This window comes from Bos indicus, chromosome 19 (assembly GCF_029378745.1).
Source record: "Bos indicus isolate NIAB-ARS_2022 breed Sahiwal x Tharparkar chromosome 19, NIAB-ARS_B.indTharparkar_mat_pri_1.0, whole genome shotgun sequence".
NCBI lineage: Eukaryota > Metazoa > Chordata > Mammalia > Artiodactyla > Bovidae > Bos > Bos indicus.
This window is the reverse complement of record NC_091778.1, coordinates 46,311,031-46,332,414: the sequence shown is the minus strand read 5'-3', so window position 1 is coordinate 46,332,414 and position 21,384 is coordinate 46,311,031. Positions and strand designations below refer to the sequence as shown.

The following is a 21,384-nucleotide window of genomic DNA, read 5'->3' as shown; positions in this document are numbered from 1 at the left end:
TTTAAAAAGAAAAAAAATGCTTTTCTTCCTCACAAAGATAGTATTCAAATAGTATTAAAGGGAACCAAGCAGAAATCTGGGGTCACCCTTCTCCAGTCTGGCCACCATCTGTACTGTAAGAGCTTCCAGATCCCACTCTGTCCTCACTCACCGGAAAGCAGAGTTGCCCCAACACAAATGGCATCGCCCATGTGGTGAACCAGGGTTTAGTGAAAGAACCAAAGGAAGCCTGGACTGGATTTTCTGCAGGGAACCCATGGCTGTGGGGGGGTTGGGGAGTAGAGGGGAAGCGTGGCTTGCCAGGACCTTTGCAGGGCTCAGCGCAGCCAGACTGGGTACAGGGGCTAGACCTCGAAGACCCTCTGTGCCGCCACAAAGGCCTAGGATTTTATTCTGCTGCAGCCGAAGCTGCTGAGGAGTTTTGAGCATAGGATGGTCACACTCCCTGAAGACCAGTTTGGCAGCACAGCAGTGGGGCGTCGGGGCTGGTGTGGTAACTGGCACAGGAGGTGAGGAGGCCTGGACTCAGGTGGTTGGGGTGGAGGCTGAGAGGACAGGAAGGGTTGAGGAGAAATCGGCAGATCTTGGAATCTTTCTCTCAGGGGGCTGAGCTGACCTCCCCTCCACAGCAACTGAGGGCCTCACTGAGGACCTCACAAGCCCAGGGTAGGTGGCCTGGCTGGCTCCTTGAGCTTCCATGACTCTGAGCAGAGGGCAGATGACAGAGAAGACTCTCCATCCAAACAGGCCCCACCCTTCCTGCTGGCTCAGGAACAGCCTGTGCACCCCCTCTGCCCCTCCCCCTGCATTTTCCTGGTGATAAACGGCAGTTTCCTGTTCCCAGAAAGCTGGACGTTTACCGGGGAGACCGGCACGTTGCACTGAGTGGCCACTTGGCAGCACAGCGTGGGCTGCCTGGTGGAGCTTGTCATCTCGGCCCTGGGTGGGGTTCCTCCTAGAACCGGGGCCGTGCCCTGGGGTGGGCACAGTCAAGCACCCACTCCAGATGCCGTGGGCCTGGGCACCTTCCTGCCTCCAGATGTCCAGAGCACCCTGGGGCAGGCTCCCGCGCATCCTCAGACCGGGGAATTCTCCCCCCAGCCCCACTACCGCACAGACACACAGCAAGGCCAGGCAGGAATTTTTTGCAGGTGTTTCCTGTCCATCTCTCAGGATGTAACCTTTGGGATCTCTGCCATTGGTGAGGTGGAAACTAGAGCCAGGCTGGTGGCAGCTGAGCCCTTGTCCTCTGCCCCCCACCCCCACCTCTGAAATGGGATCTGTGCACTCAGGACACCTCAGCTCCTCTCCCAGAGCGCCAAAACCAGATGCTTAAATGTCTGTCCCTAAGCTAGACCAGGGGCTACAATAGGAAGGCAGAAGCCACGTCTGGTGCATTTCTGTCCCCAGCACTGTCCCTGGTACGTGATGGTGGCAGTAATGACAATAGCTATAAATAACAGCCTCTAGGCATTCACCTGGGAGATAAGGATGCAGGCTCTGGAGCCAGACTGCTGCTTTCAGACTCCAGCTGTGCCTTTTACTAGCTGTGTGACCACAGGCAAGTTCTTTAACTTCTCTGTGCCTCCATTTCCTCTTCTCAAAATGAGGGTTATAATAGTGTCAACCTCACAGGATTCTTGTGAGAATTAAATGAATTAATATATATCAAGCTTTTAGTCCAGTTCCTGGCTCCAAGCGTTAGCTTTCATCATCCTCCTCTTCATTATTTTTTAAATAGACTTTTTAAAATATCTTAAAATTTTTTTTCAACTTTATTGAGTATAATTCACAAAGTTGTAAGATATTTATAGTATTTTTGTGATGATTTGATATATGATTGATTATTCTGTGAACGGAGAAGGCAATGGCACCCCACTCCAGTACTCTTGCCTGGAAAATCCCATGGATGGAGGAGCCTGGAAGGCTGCAGTCCATGGGGTCGCTGGGGTCGGACACAACTGAGCGACTTCACTTTCACTTTTCACTTTCATGCATTGGAGAAGGAAATGGCAACCCACTCCAGTGTTCTTGCCTGGAGAATCCCAAGGACGGGGAAGACTGGTGGGCTGCCGTCTGTGGGGTCACACAGAGTTGGACACGACTGAAGTGACTTAGCAATAGCAATTCTGTGAAAGACTTCCTCCCATCTTATTAATTCACACATCCATCATCCTCACATATTTTATATGTATTATATATATATATGTATATATGAACAGTGAAAGTGTTAGTCACTCAGTCGTGCCCAACTCTTTGTGTCCTTAAGGACTGTAACCCGCCAGACTCCTCTGTCCATGGAATTCTCCAGGCAGGAATACTGGAGTGGGTTGCCATTTCCTCCTCCCGGGGTTCTTCCCGACCCAGGGATTGAACTTGCATCTCCTGCATTGCAGGCAGATTCTGTACCATCTGAGCAACCTGTATAGTGTGTGTGTGTGAGAGAGAGAAAACATTTGAGTTCTGCTCTTAAATTTCAATTATACGATACAATGCTATCAACTATGGTTAATAATTATTCATTTACTATGTACAAGGCACTGTGTTAAATGCTTTAAATAAATTATTTCATCCCGAAAAGAGCTCTCTTGCTCAGGTGAGGAAACCTGAGGTTCAGAGGTTAAGGAACTTGCCCAAGGTCCTGGCAGCTGGGCACCTGGAGTCCAGGTCCCGAGCCCAGGCTGGAGCTATTTCTCCCTGCTTAGCGGTGCTGAGGGAATGAACGCAAACACAGGTGGGCCCAAATTCCTTCTGAGGAGCCTCTTGTCTTTTCTTTGAAGGCTCAACCACAGGAATTATCTCTTGGAGTCGCCTCACAAGTACAGTGTCGCCGACCTCCAGCAGGTGAGAATGCCACCCCTGAGGTGTGTGTTAGTCGCTCAGTCAGGTCCGACTCTTTGCGACCCTATGGACTGTAGCCTGCCAGGCTCTCTGTCCATAGGGTAGCAAAGAGTCCAGGCAAGAATATGAGAGTGGGTTGCCATTCCCTTCTCCAGGGGATCTTCCCAACACAGGGATGGGACCCGTGTCTCCTACATTGCAAGCAGATTCTTTACTATCTGAGTCACCAGGGAAGCCCAGAGGAACCTAATTCCTAGAAACTTATTCCTGGAGAAATCAGAAAGGGAGATGTTGGGGCAGGGGCTGCTGGCTGCAGTTTACTGAGGCAAGACGTCCCATCTTCAGCCTTTCAGCAGCTCAGAATGGGTGTCCAGCCATCCACGCTTCCTGGGGCAGTGACTGAGCCCTCGGTCCCACTGGGACAGGCAGGCACCACAGCCAAGCCCAGGATCACAGGGCTCAGCTGCCTTCCAGGTTGCGAGGGCGTAGGGAGGGTGAGGGTTTGGGACATTCCCTTCCTCGAGGGAGGGGACAGTGGATTCCTCTGTGCATAGGGACCGCACACCTGCATGGCTCGGCCTCACTCGGGGAGGTTTGCTTGCCCAAGTGGAAGGAAACTCCTCTTGGGGTAGGAATGCTCCAGGCAGGGCGCCAGGAGGAGCAGCAGGCCACGTTCTGCAGACGGCCTCGGGCATAGCACGGCCTCTCAGAAGGCCTGGCGGCCGGCACTTGCCCTCCACAGATCGCGGACGGGGTGTACGAAGGCTTCCTCAAGGCCCTGATCGAGTTTGCCTCCCAGCACGTCTACCACTGTGACCTGTGCACCCAGCGCGGCTTCATTTGCCAGATCTGCCACCACCATGACATCATCTTTCCCTTTGAGTTTGACACCACAGTCAGGTATGCGGACGCCATGCCGGCCACCCTGCCCCACCACTCCCACCCCTGGGTGGGGGGCAAGTCCCAGGTGCCACTGCGAGGGGGACAGGCCAAGCCCTCACAGGACTCCCTGCCTCCCCCGAGCCACCCGTCTTCCTAGGGAAGAGGTAGCTGCTGCCCTTTGAGTTGCGTGGGGAGGACCTCACTTTTGTCCTCTGCAAACAGGTGGAGGAGGGGCTGGGTGAGTTACTGGCCTGGAGTGCTGGCACAAGGCCGGACACAAAGTGGGCACCTGGTGGGCAGTACCTGCCACTGCCTCTGCCCCGTAACGATTGTCCCCAGTCATCACTCATTATCAGAAGCCTCTAAATGGAAAGAGGCCTCCATCAAACTTCCATTCCAACCCATGTGGGAGTGGAAAACTGAGCCGGTGGGAGCATCCGTTCATTTTCAGCAGATGTCCCCAGACCCAAACTCGACCCCCCCGAACAGACCTGGGGCTGAGTTTTTTAAATCGTAGAGTGTTTGGAACACAGGCAAGGAAATCAGTGAGTCTCGGTAGTATTTATAAGGGAAATACAATAGAGGGCATCGGTGTGCATCGTGGGGCTTAGAGATCAGCACTGCGGCGAGAACCTTTTGTCCCAGGATGGAGAGGCAGTGCCTTGGGTGGCCGGCTCTGGTCAGGAGCACCGACCAGCCTCGAGCCCCGGAGGCTCGAGGTCCCAGCAACGCTTGCGGCTTTCTCCCAGGTGCAGCGAATGCAAGACCGTCTTCCACCAGACCTGCCAGGCCGTGGTCCAGAAGGGCTGCCCCCGCTGTGCCCGCCGGCGCAAATACCAGGAGCAGAACAGTCTCACCTAATCCCACCTCTTGTCCCCACCCGGGACCCGGGGCTCAGCCATCCCAGCCGGGTTGGCCACCAGCCTGGCCACACTCTCAAGGTGTCACAGAGCCAGGAAGACTCTCAGATGAGACCAGAGGACTGGCCTATGAGAGGGAGCCCCAGGAGCCCCTGATGACACCTCCTATCCCCCAACTATCTGCTCCAGGAGGCGCGGACACCAGCAGGTGCCCCCTGTCCGACGGTGTGGGAGGAGGGGGCCTTTGCACTAATCAGCCCAGCACCCCTCACTGACACCCCATCCCCATGAGGGCTGTTCAACACTGTGGAAACAAGACTTGGGGAGCATTTTCAATTCCACATTCCTGATTAAAAGGTCTAGTTTTTTTAAGGTGGATTTTTTTCCCTTCATATTTCGACAGAAAATATTTTTTTATTCTTGACCCAAGAAATCCAGGCATTCTCACCCTGAGCAAATGTGTAGAAACCGCTCAGGCCCAGCCTGGAGGTGGGTGGTGGCTGGGTGGACAGGCCCCCCAGGACAGAGCCCACCAGCTGGCGGGTGCCTTTCCTTCGCCCTCACCGGGCGCTTGCTGCTGACAGCTCCTGTACAACGTGCCAAACTGCCGTGGGCCAGGCAGGCTCAGTCCTGAGGACCACGTTCTTTCCCTTCCTCTGCCCCCACCTGCTCCCTGGTCCCCCCTCCACCTGAAAAGCCCTTCAATTTCTCTGTGTCAAAACCCACCCCCCACCCCTGCTGCGGCTCTCCTATGGCCTGGGATCTTGGGCCCGAAGGAGGAGGGCTATGACTCGGAACCAGCACTGTCAGCACTTTGAGCCTTCCTTGGTCCAGGGAAGGGTCGTCATCTAGCCCACCCCTCAGCCCTCTGCCCTCCTCACTCCTACCCCTGACTGGCAGCCAGATGGGCAGGGGGCTGCTGCAGACGCATTTCAGGAACACACCCCCGCCTGCCGGGCCTGCCGGGACCGAGGTAGGCTGGCTCCACACTGCCCCCAGCATCTTTCCACGAAGAGTGCCAGCCCTGCTGCGGAGATGCACAAGGACACGCAGGAGAAGCCACCTGTGGAAGGGTGCTCAGCCAGTCCATGAAGCCACGAGTTCACAGAGTTTTGCTGGACTAGCCCAGGAGGGCCGCTGCCAAGAGATTGGAACATTTCACTGGAACACGACTGCCTTTGGAGGGGATCTTCAGGTGGAGCCTGAAATTGTTTTCAAAGCGATATTTAGACCCTGGGGCTTCGGGGGGCATGATTTCTCTGTTGCCTCCCCACTTCTCCTGGACCCAGCAGGCCCCCCTCAGCCCTGGGACCCCCCTGACCATCTTCTCTGTGCTTAGCTGAGATAGGAGGCCTCAGGTAGATATCCACCTTCACTGTCAAGAGACAAACCCACTGCCACCTCTCCCTTGGGGTGATTCGGCTGCTGAGTCACCTGCCTAGCCCTGTGGAGCTGGATAAATTGTGCAATAGAGTGGAGGAGGTGGTGGGCGGGTCAGGGAAGGGGCTGTCACACAGCTTCTTTGTCCCCATCACAGAAGATGGTGCACACCTGTACCAAAGCCTCCTAAACCAGGAAGTGGGTCCTTAGCCCCACCCCCGCCCCCAGCCAGCATTAACGCTCCACCAGAAACACAGCCTGATCAGAGCCAGAATTGGTGGTCCTGGGGTGGGCAGCACTGCTTGAGCCCAGCCCTGTGAGTGTATTCTGTATCCCAGAAGATCCCTAGGCGGCAGCAGGAGTGAGGCCCTGGAGAAGCCCACTTTGGTTCAGCGGGGCCTGGCACACCACACTCCCCACCTTCTCCGAGACCAGTAGCATTAAAGCTGACCGCCTCCCTCCCCACCACCAAAAAGCTGCTGATGCTTTCAGATGAGTTGATTCACCTTCCTCACCTCCAGTGGGAAGCTGGTATGAACCTCAGTAGTGCCCACACTATTTTTAAAATTTTGTTTTATGCAATAAACTGTTTCTAGTGCAGGGCCCTGGCCCTGAGAAGTGCTTTGCCATGTACTGAAGGAACTGCGGCCATGTGACTTTTGAGTGATTTTGCAGTAAAGACCTGCTGTTTCTAATCTGTGGTCTGGTTTCTGAATCTGAAAGCTTCCACTGACTGGGGGAGACCACAGGCCCTCAGATACTGTCTGATAGCCTCCACTGTTCTCAGTCAGTCCCTGGGCACAGGGGAGGGCTGGAGGGGGGTGGTTATAAGTAAACATTGCAAGCAGGGGGCTTGTGTGCCAGGAGTGAGCATGGAGAATAGTAGAAGTAATTCTTCAGTCTGTCCCCCACCCTTGCCTCTCCTCTGAGTCAGCCTCCCCAATCACCACCCCCCACCCCCCACCCCTGGCCTTGGGGTAGGATTTCAGGGCCTTTGGGAAGGTTTATTCACATACACTCATGTAACTGAAGCTAATGCCTGGAATCCCACTGTGATGGCTTCTTTCCTGTTCCTTAAATGTCAAAGCACAGACCCCTGACACTGGAACATGTGAAACCATTTCCCACTGGTCATCCAAGGTGAGAAAGAGGCTCAGGAAGGAAAGGCTTGTGAGCAGGGCCAGATTCAGGGCTCATGGTTTTAGGGCTCCAGCTGGCCTTGGCTGCCAGCTTTCCTCTGAAGTTCCAGCAGAAGTCTGGGGGGTGGGGAGGGCCTGCAGGAGGAAGCCCACTGCTGCTCTTGTAAAGACAGAAGAAGGAAACAGGCTAATTCCCAGGGAAATCAGGGTGCAGGAACTTGGGACTGAAAGATTCATGTCTGCAGTTTCCTGTCCTTGAAGCAGCCTTTCGGCCTTTGAGGGAGCACCCTCTGCCCATCGCATGAGCCCCAGCTTCCCTTGAGGGCAGGAGGTGGTGGGCTCGGAGGAGCCTTGAGGGACCTGGTGTGGAGAGGCAGGACCCAGAAGAGCACATGGCCAATGTGCTGCCTTTGGATTCAGTCATCCATCCTTAGCAAGGTGTTTCTGAGAATACTTGTTTCTCCCTTCCCCCTCCTGCCTAAAGGAGGATAGCAGATGGGGGGTTTGAGGACCCCAATTCAACCCCAAAGAGGAGGGCTCATCTCATAATAAAATTAGTGATAATAATAATTCATCAGATGTGTGTTCTTAACAATGTGATGATAACAATACGTTAGCCTGACCTGCTGCAGTCCATGAGGTCACAGAGAGTCACAACTTAGTGACTGAACAACAACAATCCTATGAAGTAGGTGTTACTGTCCCCAGTTTACAGGAAAGCAAACTGAGATGCAGAGATAAGGTGAACATCTTGAGTTCAACCCCAGGAGGTTGCTCTGAGCTTTGACGGATTGGCTGGGGGTCGGGGAGGGGGGGCTCCTCCCCCACAAGGATCCAGGCCAGGAGGTAGGGGAAAGGGGATGGAGTAGAGCAGCGGTGGAGGGAAATCTGGCCCGCCTTCCTCCCCGCTCATCCCACCGTCCTGGCTCTGCTGCCTTCCTCCAGGAGACAGCCAGGTGTGGCCCAGGATCCCCGGGAGGTGCAGGGGAAGGGGGTGGCGTCTGCGCTCCTCGGGCGCTGGCCCGTCCCAGAGAGGACAGGAAGCCAGGACACCGGGGATTGTCTCTCGCAGCCACAGCCCCAGCCCCGGGAGGAAGTTCTGCCGGGTGCTCTCCGCCGGTGCCTCCCTCACTATATTGTTGAACAGGAAACAGGGCAGCGCGGGAGCTGGGCGGTGGAGGAGGAAGCACCGGACGCCGAGCCCCCCGCGCGCCTGCCAGGACAAGTGGAGGCGAGGCCAGCGAGCGGACACCGAGGTGCCAGGGCCGGGCCGGACTGGGCGGGGGTGCTGATCTGGGGTGGGGAGGGGGACTGCAGGTGGCGGGGTCCTCACCCGGCAGCACCAAGCACCCTTCGCGCAAGGCGCAGGAGCCGGAGCTGAGCGGTCTTGGGAGGAGCGCGGCTCGGGACGGATCTTGCCCTCGCTCAGGAGGAGGTGGGAGGCGAAGGACTGCTCGCCGTCCTGGGGCAGGAGGGGCCCAGGTCCAGGTTCCCTGCGTCGACCCAGGCGTGGGCGCCGCTGTGACTCTTGTCTGTCTCCCAAGCCGTGGACGCAGGGCACCTCCTGGTGAAGGGTCGGTCTTCGCGCTCCAAGGACCCTCCCCGCTCCCCTGATCCCTCTCCTCTTCGCTCCCCCCAGGATCGGGGAAGGAGACGAGAACTGGGTCCCCTCCCCACCCAACCAGTGACCCCGCGCTCCGGGGAGCGTCTCTGCAGTGGGAACCCCACTCCAAGTTTTTCGAGGCCTGGCCGAGCTGAGTTCGAAAAGGGCCTGGGGAGGACGAGGATGGGACCGGAGCGGCAGTGCCTGCAATCCGGATGGTTCAGGATGCAAATAGCCTTGCTAGGACTGGGGACGCTCGGGCTAGATGTCAAGCCGGGTCGAGCAGTCCCGAAGCATCGCGTCCGCGGGACGCAGAGCCTCTTGGAAGCCGTATCCCGAGCGTGGGGGTGGGGCGCGGCAGGGGCCGGACCCTACCCTCCCTTGGCTCCACTCGTGAACCTTCCGTGCCCCTTCGGCCGCAGCCCTCCCTGCCCTTGCCCCTCCCTCAGGCCTTCTGCTTGGGTCCCGCCTCCAAGGCCCCACCGGCCTAGGCGGATTTCTTCAGGCTCCGCCCCGCCCCTCCCAGACACCGCCGCTTCGGGAATTGAAGGCGGTGCTTCCAAGCGTCCCTCACCTTCTTTGCTCTCCTTGCCAGCTCCAGCTCCCTAAAGTCTCTCCAGCCAAGCCGTCTGAAGCCCCGCCCAAGGAGATGGCAGGGCCCTAACCTGCATCCATCCTCCGGCTCCACCCAGCCCGCCCATGGGCTCCGCGAGGCCCGCCCTGCCGACGTAAGTGAGAGGCAGGGGGTCCGGGGGAAGGTGGAGAGAAGGTTGTCCTCCTTAAGTTTGGTTGGCTTAGCTGCAGTCAGCTTAAGGACCCCGCGTCCAGGGCCCAGTGTGCTCAGTGGCTCAGTTTACACTCTTTCCCCGTCGAGGAAAGTTTGAGAAAGTAGAGAAGGAGCGCTAGGCGCCCCGCGGCCAGACCCTGTGCCTTGGGTCGCTCAGACTCAACCAGAGACCGAGCTTCCACCTGCACCTGCTTGGTCCCAGGTCACCATCGTGGGGCAGTCCATGTGGCCGATGTAAAGGCTTGGAGGGACCAGCCTCACAGACGGGCTTCCAGTTGGGCTGTGACGCCGCTCCCCCGACACACCAGGGTCCAGGCTGAGCCTGCGAGAGGGAGAGTGGGTTGTGGTGTTCACTCCGGGATAACTTTGGGGGTCCCTTGGGTACACCGCACGGATAGTCACTATCAAAGAGTGCATTCTCTAGGGGCCACTCTCGTGGGGCAATATAGAGACCGCAGGGCAGAGGGCAGGCCGCAAGGGCCAAGCCTCTCTCTGGACGTGGAGGTGGGAGCCGGAGCGCAGGGGGAGGTGCTGGTCGGTCTGGGCGGGCGGGGCTCCGGGGTCACGTCTGTGGCTAAGCCGCTGGGAAAGGAAAGAGAAAATCCAAGAGAACCGGTTTCCCCGGCCTTGGCAGTCGCGGCCCCTTATGCCAAGGCCCTTGGACTAAGCAGGGCAGGGACACTCCCAGAGTAGAGCGAAGCGGGGGCCGCTCCCAGAACCTGCGCCCCAACTCTGTCCCCCTCGGGCCTGGGGCTCACACGCCTTGGTGGGTGGCTGGGGCGATAGGAGCTGCCAAGGACGCGATTCCCTGAGGGCTCCTGGAAGTGTCGGGACAGGGCGGGATGGAGGTATGGGCTATTTTTCCCACTTTACAAATGCGGAAACTGAGGCCCAATTTTTATACACACGTGATGTCCCCCCCAACCAGCCTTAAAGCTTCCTTGGCTTTAAAGCCGGACCGGTGTTAACCACCATCTCCCCACCGAGGGATAGAATTTTATACTCCAGGCCGCAGAATGAAAGGGCTGTCTTAATTCCATCGCTGCGTGTAAGAATTAAAACCGTGGAGATTATTTCGTCCAAGCCCCGCGTTTTCGAGATAGGAAAACCGAGGCCCGAACGTACACGATCGTAGCTTCGGGACTCGAAGTCTTCGGGCTCCCCTGTGCGGAGCGCGGCCCTCTCGGCGGCCCTGACCTCCGCGCCCCTCCTCCTCGTCGCCCACAGGGACACGCGGCGGCCGCGATGGCGGCGGACGTCGAGGGGGACGTCTACGTGCTGGTGGAGCATCCCTTTGAGTATACGGGCAAGGACGGGCGCCGCGTCGCCATCCAGCCCAACGAGCGCTACCGACTGTTGCGCCGCAGCACGGAGCACTGGTGGCACGTGCGGAGCGAGCCGGGCGGCCGCCCCTTCTACCTGCCGGCGCAGTATGTGCGCGAGCTGCCGGCCCTCGGCCACCCCGCGCCCGCCCCGCCGCCGCCCGCGCCCCTCCAGGGCCCCGCAGCTCCCGAACCGCTCGCCTATGACTACCGCTTCATGAGCGCGTCGGCGCCCTCCGGACCCGACGGCGCCCCCGCCGAGCCCCGGGGCCGCGCGGGCTCCCTGTGCGGCCGAGCTCGACCGGGCGCGGCCACTCAGCGTCGAAGCCTGGCGCCTGGCTCTCCCGCCTGCCTGTACACGCGGCCCGCGGCGCCCGTGCGGCCCGCGCAGTCCTTGGACGACCTGGCCCGCACCGCCGCGCCCCCTGTCGGCCTCCTCGGGAGCGGAGGCGGCTTCAAGGCCTGCAGCGTGGCCGGCTCATGGGTGTGCCCGCGGCCCCTGGCGCGCAGCGACTCCGAGAACGTCTACGAGGCCATCCAGGACGTGCGCGACCCGCCGACGGAGCAGCGGCCGGAGCAGGTACGCTACCGGGAGCCGGGAGCGGGGAGACCGGGGCGGGGGTTGCTCCCATCCTCCAAGAGCCCGGACGCTGGGAGACCCCCTGAGCCTTAAGTCCCGGCTCGACGGAGCAGCTGTGTCTGCCGGCTTTAGACCAACTCGCTCACGCCGAGCCTATCTTGCTCAACCACGAAACCAGAGGGGTACAGGCTTACTCAAGATTTCTTATCTGCAGTTCCCAAATGCCAAAGCTCCCTGGAGCTCAAAAGGCTTCTGTAACTCAGTTAACGGTAGAATTTAACTTGAGCCCATGTGCGGCCGTGGGCAGCCTTAATAGTGTGAATATTCAAGTTTTGCTGTAGAAGAGCAAGTAAACCCGATCATACGGTGCCGCTCAAGCCTTGCTGCGAGCGTTATGTCCCCTGTAGCAGGTGCGGGCCCGTTACCTTTCTAAAATCCAAACCATTCCAAAACACATCTGGAATGAAATAAGGGATGGTAGCAGAATGCCGCCGCCGGCTCTACCTGCCTCGCGTTTCTCACATGAGCTTGGGCTTCGGAGGAGATAATGGATGTGAAAGTCAGGGGTCTGCTTCCTTTTTTGTCTGGTTCCAACATTTTAGTTCCTCTTTTTTTTTTTTTTTAAATTTCGATGGGTTTGTTTCAGAAATAAGTCCAGTTATAGTGAGGATGTTCTTTTTTGCCTCAGAATCTGGTTATGTAAATTTGGGGGTTTCTGAAATAATATTTAAATATTATTTTTAAAATAGGGGACGTTTTAAAAACTCTTACAACCTCAAAATCCTTTGCTGGCCCGGACTTCTTCAAGTTTAGGGACTTTTCCGGGAAAGATGTGGGGGGGGGGCGGGGCAGTGCACAGGCCCCCTTCTGACATCTGCCGCAGCTGTGTACTTATGGGCAATCCACTTCCTCACTCAGAGTCTCAGTTTGCGTTTAGACCAAGAGGCTAGGGGACGGTGGAGAGATGACTCCTGAAACTTGTGAGTCTCTGATTTCCTTTTTTGGACCCAATATGATTATAATAAATATTGATGCCTGCCACGTGCGGAGACTGAGTCTGGGATGCCCAGAGAAAGGATGCACCGTCCCCATCTGCAAGGCCCCGGGTCTTCCCTCCTCCTGGTCTTATGGTGCAGTGTTCAGGATTTGAGGCTACACAGACTCGAATTTGACTCTGCTGGATCACCTGCCAGCTGCTAAACGAGTCACTTCACTCCCCCCGCCACGATGCCCTCTTGTGTACACGCAGAACAATATCAAAGGATTCGAGTTGTTGAGAGCCTTAAAAGAGGTGAAGCGTGGAAGTGCTTGACACGTAGTAGGCGGTCTGCCAAGACTGGCTGAGGTCCCACTGGGTATCTTTTCCTCCGGGCCGGCTCCACCTTTGCTACAGTTTTTGCAAGGGGCAGCCCGCCCTCTGGTGGCCAGAATGGGGAACAACGTGCGGCGTGCAAGGAAAGAGATCAAGGACCCTGAGGGGAGAGAGCTGAGGAGGTGGAGGGTGACGGAGCCAAACCCTTGCGCCAAACGCCTCTGCCAGCCCACCATCTATCTGTTCCATCTGCTCTGGAATATATGGCTGCACGCCTGCTCTCTTTGCCCCCGGCGCCGCTCCGTTTCTTCCGCAGGCTCTCGCGCCTCTCCACACTCTCTGTCCTTGTGATGGTGGGAATATCTATTTGGCTCTTGGAGGTGCACTCCTCCCTTCTGGAGGTGGGGGACTGGCCTCGCTCTCTGAACCCCAGCTCCTGGCATCGAGCCTGGGCCAGAGCCTTACGGAATGTGCTGAGGAGGGACAAGGAGAGGCAGCTCCCTTAACCATGAACCTGGGCTCTGCAAGTCTGCCCAAGGGGCATCACAGCAGAGCCCAGGACCACAGTGGTAGAAGACCTCCCGCCCAGATCCCAGTACCTCCTGAGCTCAAAGGAAAATCATCCCAGCAGCCAGCGTCTCCGCCTCGAGCCTCCAGCACCTCCAGCTGCAGTGGTGTGTTAGGAGTAGGTGGACATATAGATGATCAGGGTAAGGGGTAGGGCTTGTACAGGGAGGATCTGAGGTGTCTGCCGGAGACCTGGGTTTACCACCCAGATGCTCTGCTCAGTCTCAGCTCTGGCCCTAATTCACTGTGTGACCTGAACAAATCACTTAGCATCTCTGGTCCTGTTTCCTCCCCGGTGTAATGGGAATAAGACCACGGTCCCCGTGGCCATGTTTCATTTGAGTGTCAGCTGTCGGCCTCCCTTGACACTCCATCCAGGACAAACTCCAGAGCAGGGGAGTTGGTTCCTTCCTGGGAAGGAAGTCCCACCCTGCTGTCTGTTCACAGCAGCACTTAGAGAAGGAGTTTCCTGAAATGTGAGCCTGCTTGTAATCTCCTTGGAGGAGAAAGTTCCCAGCTTTCCCCTCCATTCACTAAGTGAATTGACGGAACACCTGCCAAGCACCAGGTGAGCCTTTGGATTTAAAGGCGGCCGAGGCACAGCTCCAGCTCTGGGGGCTCATTGTTTGGGTTGGGAGACTGGCAAGAGGGGACAGATCTTCAGTGTGGGGCACAGGCCGTCTGTGATGGAGCTACACTCGAGGTGCTGAGGTGCGTGGGCAGAGGTGAGGTGCGAGAAGATGTGGCACCTTTGGGACCTTACAGGTGGGGCTCAGGGATGAGAGTGTGGGGTCGGGAGTGGATGGTGTCTTGCTGAGCAGGGACTCATGGGCTCTCGGCAGGAATTTGGGCTCTATTCTGCAGCCATTGGAAGGCTCTCAGCAGAGAGGAGAAGGGGATTGAGGGAAGACCCCTGCGGCTGGGCCTTGAGGAACGGTGAGGACCTTTGCGGTCTCCCAGGCATGCAGTGGTGGCGGGAGATTTGGGAGGTAGGCTGGGTGGGACCTGGTGGCCAATGGGCTGAGAGGGGTGAGCAGGATATCAGGAGGAGCTCCAGTCTCCCAGTGTGCACTCTGGCACTGGCAGCGGTGCTGTTTGCGGCCTGGATAACCGGGGACGAGGTGGTGGAGGAAACAGGCGATGCTCACTCTGTCCTTGCCTGGCTCCAGTGCGGGACAGCTAGGACTGCTGCCCAGGAGGAGGCCCTCAGCGTGTGATAGTGGAGCGATAGGGGTGGACAAGAGCGCCTGAGACAGTCCTGGGGCCACCGCATTCGAGACAGCCCTGGGGCCACAGTGTTTGGGCAATAGAGGGAGGAGAGAAGAGCGAAAGAGGAAAGAACAGTCAGGGAACAAGAAGGGAAAGCAGCAGAGCACTGGCCCAAAAGCCAAGGAGCGTCCAGAAGAAAAGAGAAAGTGAGATAAAGGTCATTGGGCTTTATTGGAAGTGGCCACCAGAAGGTCAGCGGCTATCTTATCAGGAGCTGGTCCAGGGGTTGCTGAAGGCAGAGAGCAAAGGGTCAGAGGAATGAAGGTTGAGGACACAGGTGCAGAGTATAGACAATTCTCAGAAGCTAGGCAGAGAGGGGAGATGCTATGTGGCCAGGTGTGGGTGTAAATCTTGGGTGGAGGCTCCCCAGAATCTCCTGAGAGGGGCAGGAAGACAGGGAGGCAGAGGATGGCGAGGAGGTAGTTGAAGAGATTCCACCCCAGGAGAAAGGAGTGAGGAGCAGAGGCTGGGAGCAAGGGGGGAGGAGGGGGGGAGGAGGGGGGGGAAGAGAGGGGAGGAGGAGGGGGAGGGGAGGAAGAGGAGGGGGAGGAGGAAGGGAGGAAGGAGAGAAGAGAGAGAGGGAGGGGAGGAGGGGGAGGAGGAGGGGGAGGAGAGGAGGGAGAGGCATGTGTGGGTGGAGGTGACGTGGGGTCATCAGAGCAGGTGGGGACAGTGTCCAGTGGGTGGACCATCGGACAAGGGGAGAGGGTGGTGAGGAGGGCAGGATGATCGGCAGAGGCAGGGACTGGCGCCCCTAGAAGCGAGAAGCCTCTACCACATGGGGCATTTCACCAGTCACCCAGCTAGGCTAGCATGTAGTGAACGCGTGCTGTGGGTTGGCCACTGGGACACACAGCCTGGGAAGACGTGACAGCCCCTGTCTCAAAGGGGCTAACAGTTCCATGAGCTCTCACTCATCCTGTGAGCTCTCACCCTCCCAATGCTCACTTTGGCAGCGCATAAATTCAAATTGGAACAATACAGAGGAGATTAGCATGGCCCCTGAGCAAAGATGACACGGAAGTTCGTGAAGTGTTCCATATTTTTAAAAAAACTCATATTCCCAGTGGCTCGGAAGGCAGGCCTGGGCACACCCCACATTTGCCCAGAGTACAGACAGACAGAGGTTCAAAGGGGTTTAGTGACTGACCAAAGGTCACACAGCCAGGAGGAGGCAGCTTCAAGACCAGATGCATTCCTCCGGGCCCCAAACCCCACTCTGACCCCTAGGCTGAGTCTCGGCCAGGCGGCTTTCAGGCTTGGCCGCCCCATTCCTCTCAGCAAGGACAGTACAAGCCCAAGGCAAACAGGTATTCACCTTTCAGAGTGCCCGGTATGTGCCCAGCCATGTTGTGGGCACTGAGTCAGGGAGGAGGCAGGAATTCTCTGTGCCTGATGGTGAGGTGGGAGAATGAGATGTCCCAGGAGAGGGTAGAGGGCCTTCCCTGGTGGCTCAGTGATAAGGGACCCGCCTGCCAATGCAGGAGACACTATCAATCCCTGGTCCAGGAAGATTCCCTGGAGAAGGAAATGGCAACCTGCTCCAGTGTTCTTGCCTGGGAAATCCCATGGACAGAGGAGCCTGGCAGGCTACAGTCCATGGGGTCGGACACAATCGGTAACTAAACAGTAATAACAGGAGAGAAGTAGAAGCACCCCTTCCGAGGAGGGAGAGAGGGAGGAGGGGGAGGAAAGTGGAGGACCACCGGTCCTCCCGGCCCCCCACACACATACATGCTGCCAGGAGGCAGTCTGGGAACCCAGGAAGGGGCCTCTGTGACTCCTCCCCAGAGACTGCGGGGCCCACCCCTGGGCCAGGGGCCGTTCTGCCCCGGGGATTTCAGGGTGTGGTCACCACCGCGCCCTAGAACAACTCAGAGGTGGGAAGGGCCAGGCCGGCCACCTGGACTGGGGCCCGCCCCTGCCGCCGGGCATTGGCCACTGGGAGGAAGGGGTCACAGCCCCAGCCTCCGCAGCGTCTTAGGCAAACGGCCCAGGAGGCGCCGCACCTAAGCAGCTTCCAGATGGCTAGGAGCCCCAGGGCTCTCCTTCCTCCTCCTTGGCCAGACCGGTGAGTGACCAGGAAATGTGCCCTGGAGTCGGGACCCTGGGGGAGGAGGGGCGCGCCACGGCGGTTTTCCCACACCCTCCTGCGTCCCCTCCTGATCATTCTGTGAGCCCACTCCAGAAGAGAACCCACCCAGTGACCCCTGCTGCCACGTGCCCTGCCCTCCTCTCCAGATCCCGGCCCCGCACTCCGTGGGACAGACTCCAAGGGCAGCCCCAGGGAGCTGTGACCGGGATGAGGGAACTGGCCTTGGGCAGACCCAGCTGGATCCCCCTTTGGGACCAGCTGGCGGGAGGGGGGCTTCTGAAAAGGAAGGGGTGGTCAGAACAGAGGAGCAGAGGCCAAGTGGAGGGACTCATGCGTCCACTTGTCCGCCCTCCCTTCTAACAGCTCTCCCCACTGCCCAGTTAGGATAGCTGTCCTAGAGTGGCCCAGCTGGTTTCTTTACACCTGGCCTGAACTCACCCTCCCCGTGACTCACCTGCAGCCCCAAGCTAACCTGAGAGCCCCACTGCCCAGCCTATGACCTGGTTTGTGAAAGAGTAGGTCCTAGGGACCACCCCCTCCATGCTTACCAACATTGCTGGCCACTGAGAGCCCTCCCTGCCCACTGTTCCCAAGGTGGAAAGGCATAGCCTCCAGCCCTGCAGGCTGTTGTCGCTGGGTGGTCCCCCCACCCCCAGCCCGGGTCTCACCTGGCTCCCTTCAGCTCCCAGGCCTCCTGAGACAATCTCCTGGCAAGCCCACCTGCCTCCCCACTTCCTCCCTGAGCTCTGCAGCTTGCTTCACCCTATTTCTATTTGCTCTGTTCTTCCTGGAGCTGTTGATCCAATAGTGGGAGAGGATGGGCAGTTGGTACCGAATGCCAGCCCTGATGGCTGGTCACTGTCACGTCCTGGGCACAGGAAAGCCCATGATCATGACTGGGGGTACCTGATGATCAGAACACAGTCACTGTTCCATAGCAGAGTGTTGGAGTGATTTGGAGCTGGATCTAGGTGGGGCTTCCCTGATGGCTCAGATGGTAAAGAATCTGCCTGCAATGCAGGAGACCTGGGTTCCATCCCTGGGTTGGGAGGATCCCCTGGAGAAGGGAAAGGCTATCCACTCCAGTATTCTGGCCTGGAGAATGCCATAGTCCATGGGGTCACAAAGAGTCGGACACGACTGAGCGACTTTCACTTTCCCTTCACATTCTGCCTGGAGAATCCCATGGACGGAGGACCCTGGAGGGCTACAGTCCATGGGATTGCAGAGTCAGACATGACTGAAGCGAGTGAGCATGCACGTTCCCCCTATAAAGATAATTTGTGTGTGTGTGTTTAGTTGCTCAGTCATGTCCAACTCTTTCTGACCCATGGACTATAGCCCACCAGGCTCCTCTGTCCGTGCAGTTTCTCTAGGCAAGAATACTGGGGTGGGTTGCCATAACCCCCTCCAGGGGATCTTCCCCACCCAGGGATAGAACCCAGGTCTCCCGAATTGTAGGTGGATTCTTTACCATCTGAGCCACCAGGAAAGCCCATAAAGATAGTTTGCTGCTGCTGCTGCTAAGTCGCTTCAGTCGTGTCTGACTCTGTGCGACCCCATAGATGGCAGCCCACCAGGCTCCCCCATCCCTGGGATTCTCCAGGCAAGAATACTGGAGTGGGTTGCCATTTCCTTCTCCAAAGCATGAAAGTGAAAAGTGAAAGTGAAGTTGCTCAGCCGTGTCCAACTCTTAGCGACCCCATGGACTGCAGCCTACCAGGCTCCTCCGTCCATGGGATTTTCCAGGCAAGAGTACTGGAGTGGGGTGAAAGATAGTTTAACCCCATTACAAATATTTGGATAATGGGGGGGGATTTCAATCTAATGATTCAGGGTTTTGGTTTCTCTCCATCCATTCTGCTTTCCTAGGCTTACATGTTGGGGAGTTTTATAGACATAGGGTTGTGCCAGCGTATGCTGACATTTATGATGCACTTTTTCGCTTCCACATCTCTTGATTCAGTAAAAAGCAGGTAATGCTACCAGGCACTGGAGACGATGAAAAATCAGAGGTGGTCCCTGCCTGAAGGTAGCTTCCATTCCAGAAGGAGCGACTGACAAGTAAATGACAGTTACACTATTCTGTGGTGAATTCCAATGCAGGGTTCTATGGGGGACATGTCCAAGGAGCACCCCCCGCCTCCATCCCACATCTCTCAGGCGAGAGGGAAATCTACAATGCTGTCCAAGGAGGTGATCTCAGAGGTGAATTCTAACGGCATCTGCAATTCAGCCTCCTGAGAAACCTTCTGGACCTGGTGCTCTGTCCGTGGCAGATTTTATTTATTAATTTTGCTCATCAATGGTAATTAGTCTTTTTAGGTTTTCCACTGGTTCGCTAGTTAATTTTGGCCATGTCGTTTTTTATTTTATTTATTTTTGGCAGTTTTTTATTTTACCGGGGAAGTATTCCTTTTTTCTAGATTTGTAAAAGCTCCACTTTTGTCATGGATTTCCTTCTGGCCTAGTAAATAATTTTTTTTTTTTAAGTTTTCAAAGACAGAGAAAACCTGTACATTTTCTTTCTTTCTTTGGTTGCATCAGATCTTCATTGCGTCCTGTAGGATCTTGGCGGCACACAGACTCTCTAGTTGTGCCTTGCGGGCTTAGTTGCTCACTGCCTGTGGGATCTTCCCGGACCAGGGATCAAACCTGTGTCCCCTCCATTGACAGATGGATTCTTAACCATTGGGCCACCAGGGAAGTCCCTGTATGTTTTCTATACAAATGTTTTTGTATACTTAAGGGATGTAAGGTTCCATATGTACCAAATCAAGTTTATTGATTATTCAAATACATTTTCTTTATATGCTTCTTTTGTTCTGATTCTGATAGAGGTGTATTAAATCTCCATCTCAAATTCTCTCTATACAGTGCTTCATGTACTTTTGAAAAAAAGATTTATTTATTCATTTATTTTTATTTTTGGTTGTACTGGGTCTTCATTGCTGTGCACAGGCTTTCTCTAGCAGTGATGAGTGGAGGCTACTCTTCATTGAGGTCCACTGGCTTCTCACAGTGGGGGCTTCTCTTGTTTGGGGCACATGGGCCATAGAGAGTGGGCTCAGTAGTTATGGGGCACATGAGAGTGGGCTCAGTAGTTATGGCGCGTGGGCTTGGTTGCTCCGCGGCATGTGGGATCTTCCCAGACCAGGGATCAAACGCATGTCCCCTGCATTGGCAGGTGGATTCTTAACCACTGGACCACGAGGGAAGCCCTTTTCTCGTACTTGTAATAGTTTTTTGCTTTTTCTATTTAACTATAATGCTATTGGGAGCATACAGATTTTGACTGTCCTGTCATCACAGATTGTGCCTTTGTATCAGTTTGTCATATCCCTGTTTATCCTGCTTAGTGCCTGTTGCTCAGTAGCTCAGCTGTGTCTGACTCTTTGCAGCCCCATGGACGCAGCACACCAGTCTTGCCAGTCCATCACCATCTCCCAGAGCTTGCTCAAACTCATGCCCACTGAGTCGGTGATGCCATCCAAACATCTCATCCTCTGTCATCCCCTTCTCCTCCTGTCTTCAGTCTTTCCCAGCATCAGGCTCTTTTCTAATGAGTCAGATCTTCGCATCAGCTGGCCAAAGTATTTGAACTTCAGCTTCAGCATCAGTCCTTCCAATGAATATTCAGGATTTATTTCCTTTAAGATTGACTGATTTGATCTCCTTGCAGTCCAAGGGACTCTCAAGAGTCTTCTCTAATACCACAGTTCAAAAGAATCAATTCTTCAACACTCAACCTTCTTTAAAATAATAATAATAATAATGGTTGAAAATAAAAGGACACAGAGAGATACCAGCAAGTGAAAAGGTTAAAATAAAATGAAATAAAAAGGAAGCATGACCATATTAATAACAGAAAGGTAGAATTTCAGGTTGTATATTTCAGATACTTGCTTGTATCTCTCTGTGTCCTTTTATTTTCAACCATTATCATTTTTTTATTAAAAAAAAAAAGCATATTTCTTGTGTGTATCATATCACTAATTTTTAAACCCAAGCTGTGTCTTAATGGGATAATTCAGTCTGTTCACATTTCATTTAACAATTGGTACACTGTCCTTGATTTTATTACCAGTGGTTTGTGTTACATTTATTAGTTTACCTTGTGGTATTCTTTTCCCCTTCGATGAGGTTGCTATTGATTCCCTTTTTTCTTCTTCTGTTAATCTCTTGTCCTTCTGTACTTTCTTCGTCATTAGTGGCTTCTGCTTTTCCTTCCGGTTCCTAATCCAGTGTGTTCTAGCATGTGTGTGATGAGGATTCTTTTTCTCAGCGACCCATCTGGAACTCACAGAGCCCTGCCAGTCTGTAGACTTGGGTCTGCTTTCCAGCTTAGGGAAATCTGCTTGTTCACATGACTATTGTTTCTTTTCCTTTTTCTGTTGCCTGTTGGCTCTCCTGGCTGGATCTCCCAGTTTCTTATCTTTTCCCCCTTTACTTCCATCTCTGTGTGCTTTTGCTCTGAGGTTTGAGGTATTTTTTTTCTGCTTGATCTCCCAGGCCACACATTTGAATATCAAGAGGAACTATCTTCTCCTCCAATTAGTAGTACAACAATATATTTTAAAGTTCTAAAGCAGTCCCTTTCTTCTTCTTTTGTGCCTTACTTGAATCTCAGAGAGTTTTTTCTTCTTGTTGTTCACATTATAATTATATTTTCTGGCCCTCTGCCTTGCGAATAGCCTCAAGGTATGTGTTTTTTCTTTTAAACTAGGTTATATACTTATGTGTGTTT

General features: G+C 55.4%; 2 protein-coding genes and 1 non-coding gene across 7 annotated transcripts in view; all 3 read left to right on the top strand.

The window, feature by feature from the left end:
- The window catches only part of PLEKHM1 (pleckstrin homology and RUN domain containing M1), a 57,295-nt gene extending 50,637 nt beyond the window's left edge, over positions 1–6,658 (top strand). For 2 of the 3 annotated variants that reach the window (XM_070773654.1, XM_070773656.1), the window contains 3 exons: positions 2,781–2,844; positions 3,584–3,741; positions 4,473–6,658. In XM_070773654.1, coding sequence (XP_070629755.1) covers positions 2,781–2,844; positions 3,584–3,741; positions 4,473–4,584 — 334 coding nt within the window. In that variant the 3' untranslated portion in view covers positions 4,585–6,658. The remainder of the gene's footprint in view (positions 1–2,780; positions 2,845–3,583; positions 3,742–4,472) is intronic. The other variant, XR_011562100.1, reaches the window with a different exon arrangement.
- A 1,503-nt stretch (positions 6,659–8,161) lies between these two features.
- Positions 8,162–21,384, top strand: part of ARHGAP27 (Rho GTPase activating protein 27) — a 36,147-nt gene continuing 22,924 nt past the window's right edge. Inside the window, exons 1-3 of one of the 3 annotated variants that reach the window (XM_070773659.1) lie at positions 8,162–8,358; positions 9,301–9,433; positions 10,720–11,394. In XM_070773659.1, the coding sequence (XP_070629760.1) occupies positions 10,738–11,394 (657 nt within the window). In that variant the 5' untranslated portion in view covers positions 8,162–8,358; positions 9,301–9,433; positions 10,720–10,737. The remainder of the gene's footprint in view (positions 8,359–9,300; positions 9,434–10,719; positions 11,395–21,384) is intronic. The other 2 variants (XM_070773657.1, XM_070773658.1) reach the window with 2 other exon arrangements.
- Positions 15,485–15,589, top strand: LOC139177805 (U6 spliceosomal RNA). Its single transcript, XR_011562273.1, has one exon. It is a non-coding gene; the product is annotated as a U6 spliceosomal RNA (small nuclear RNA).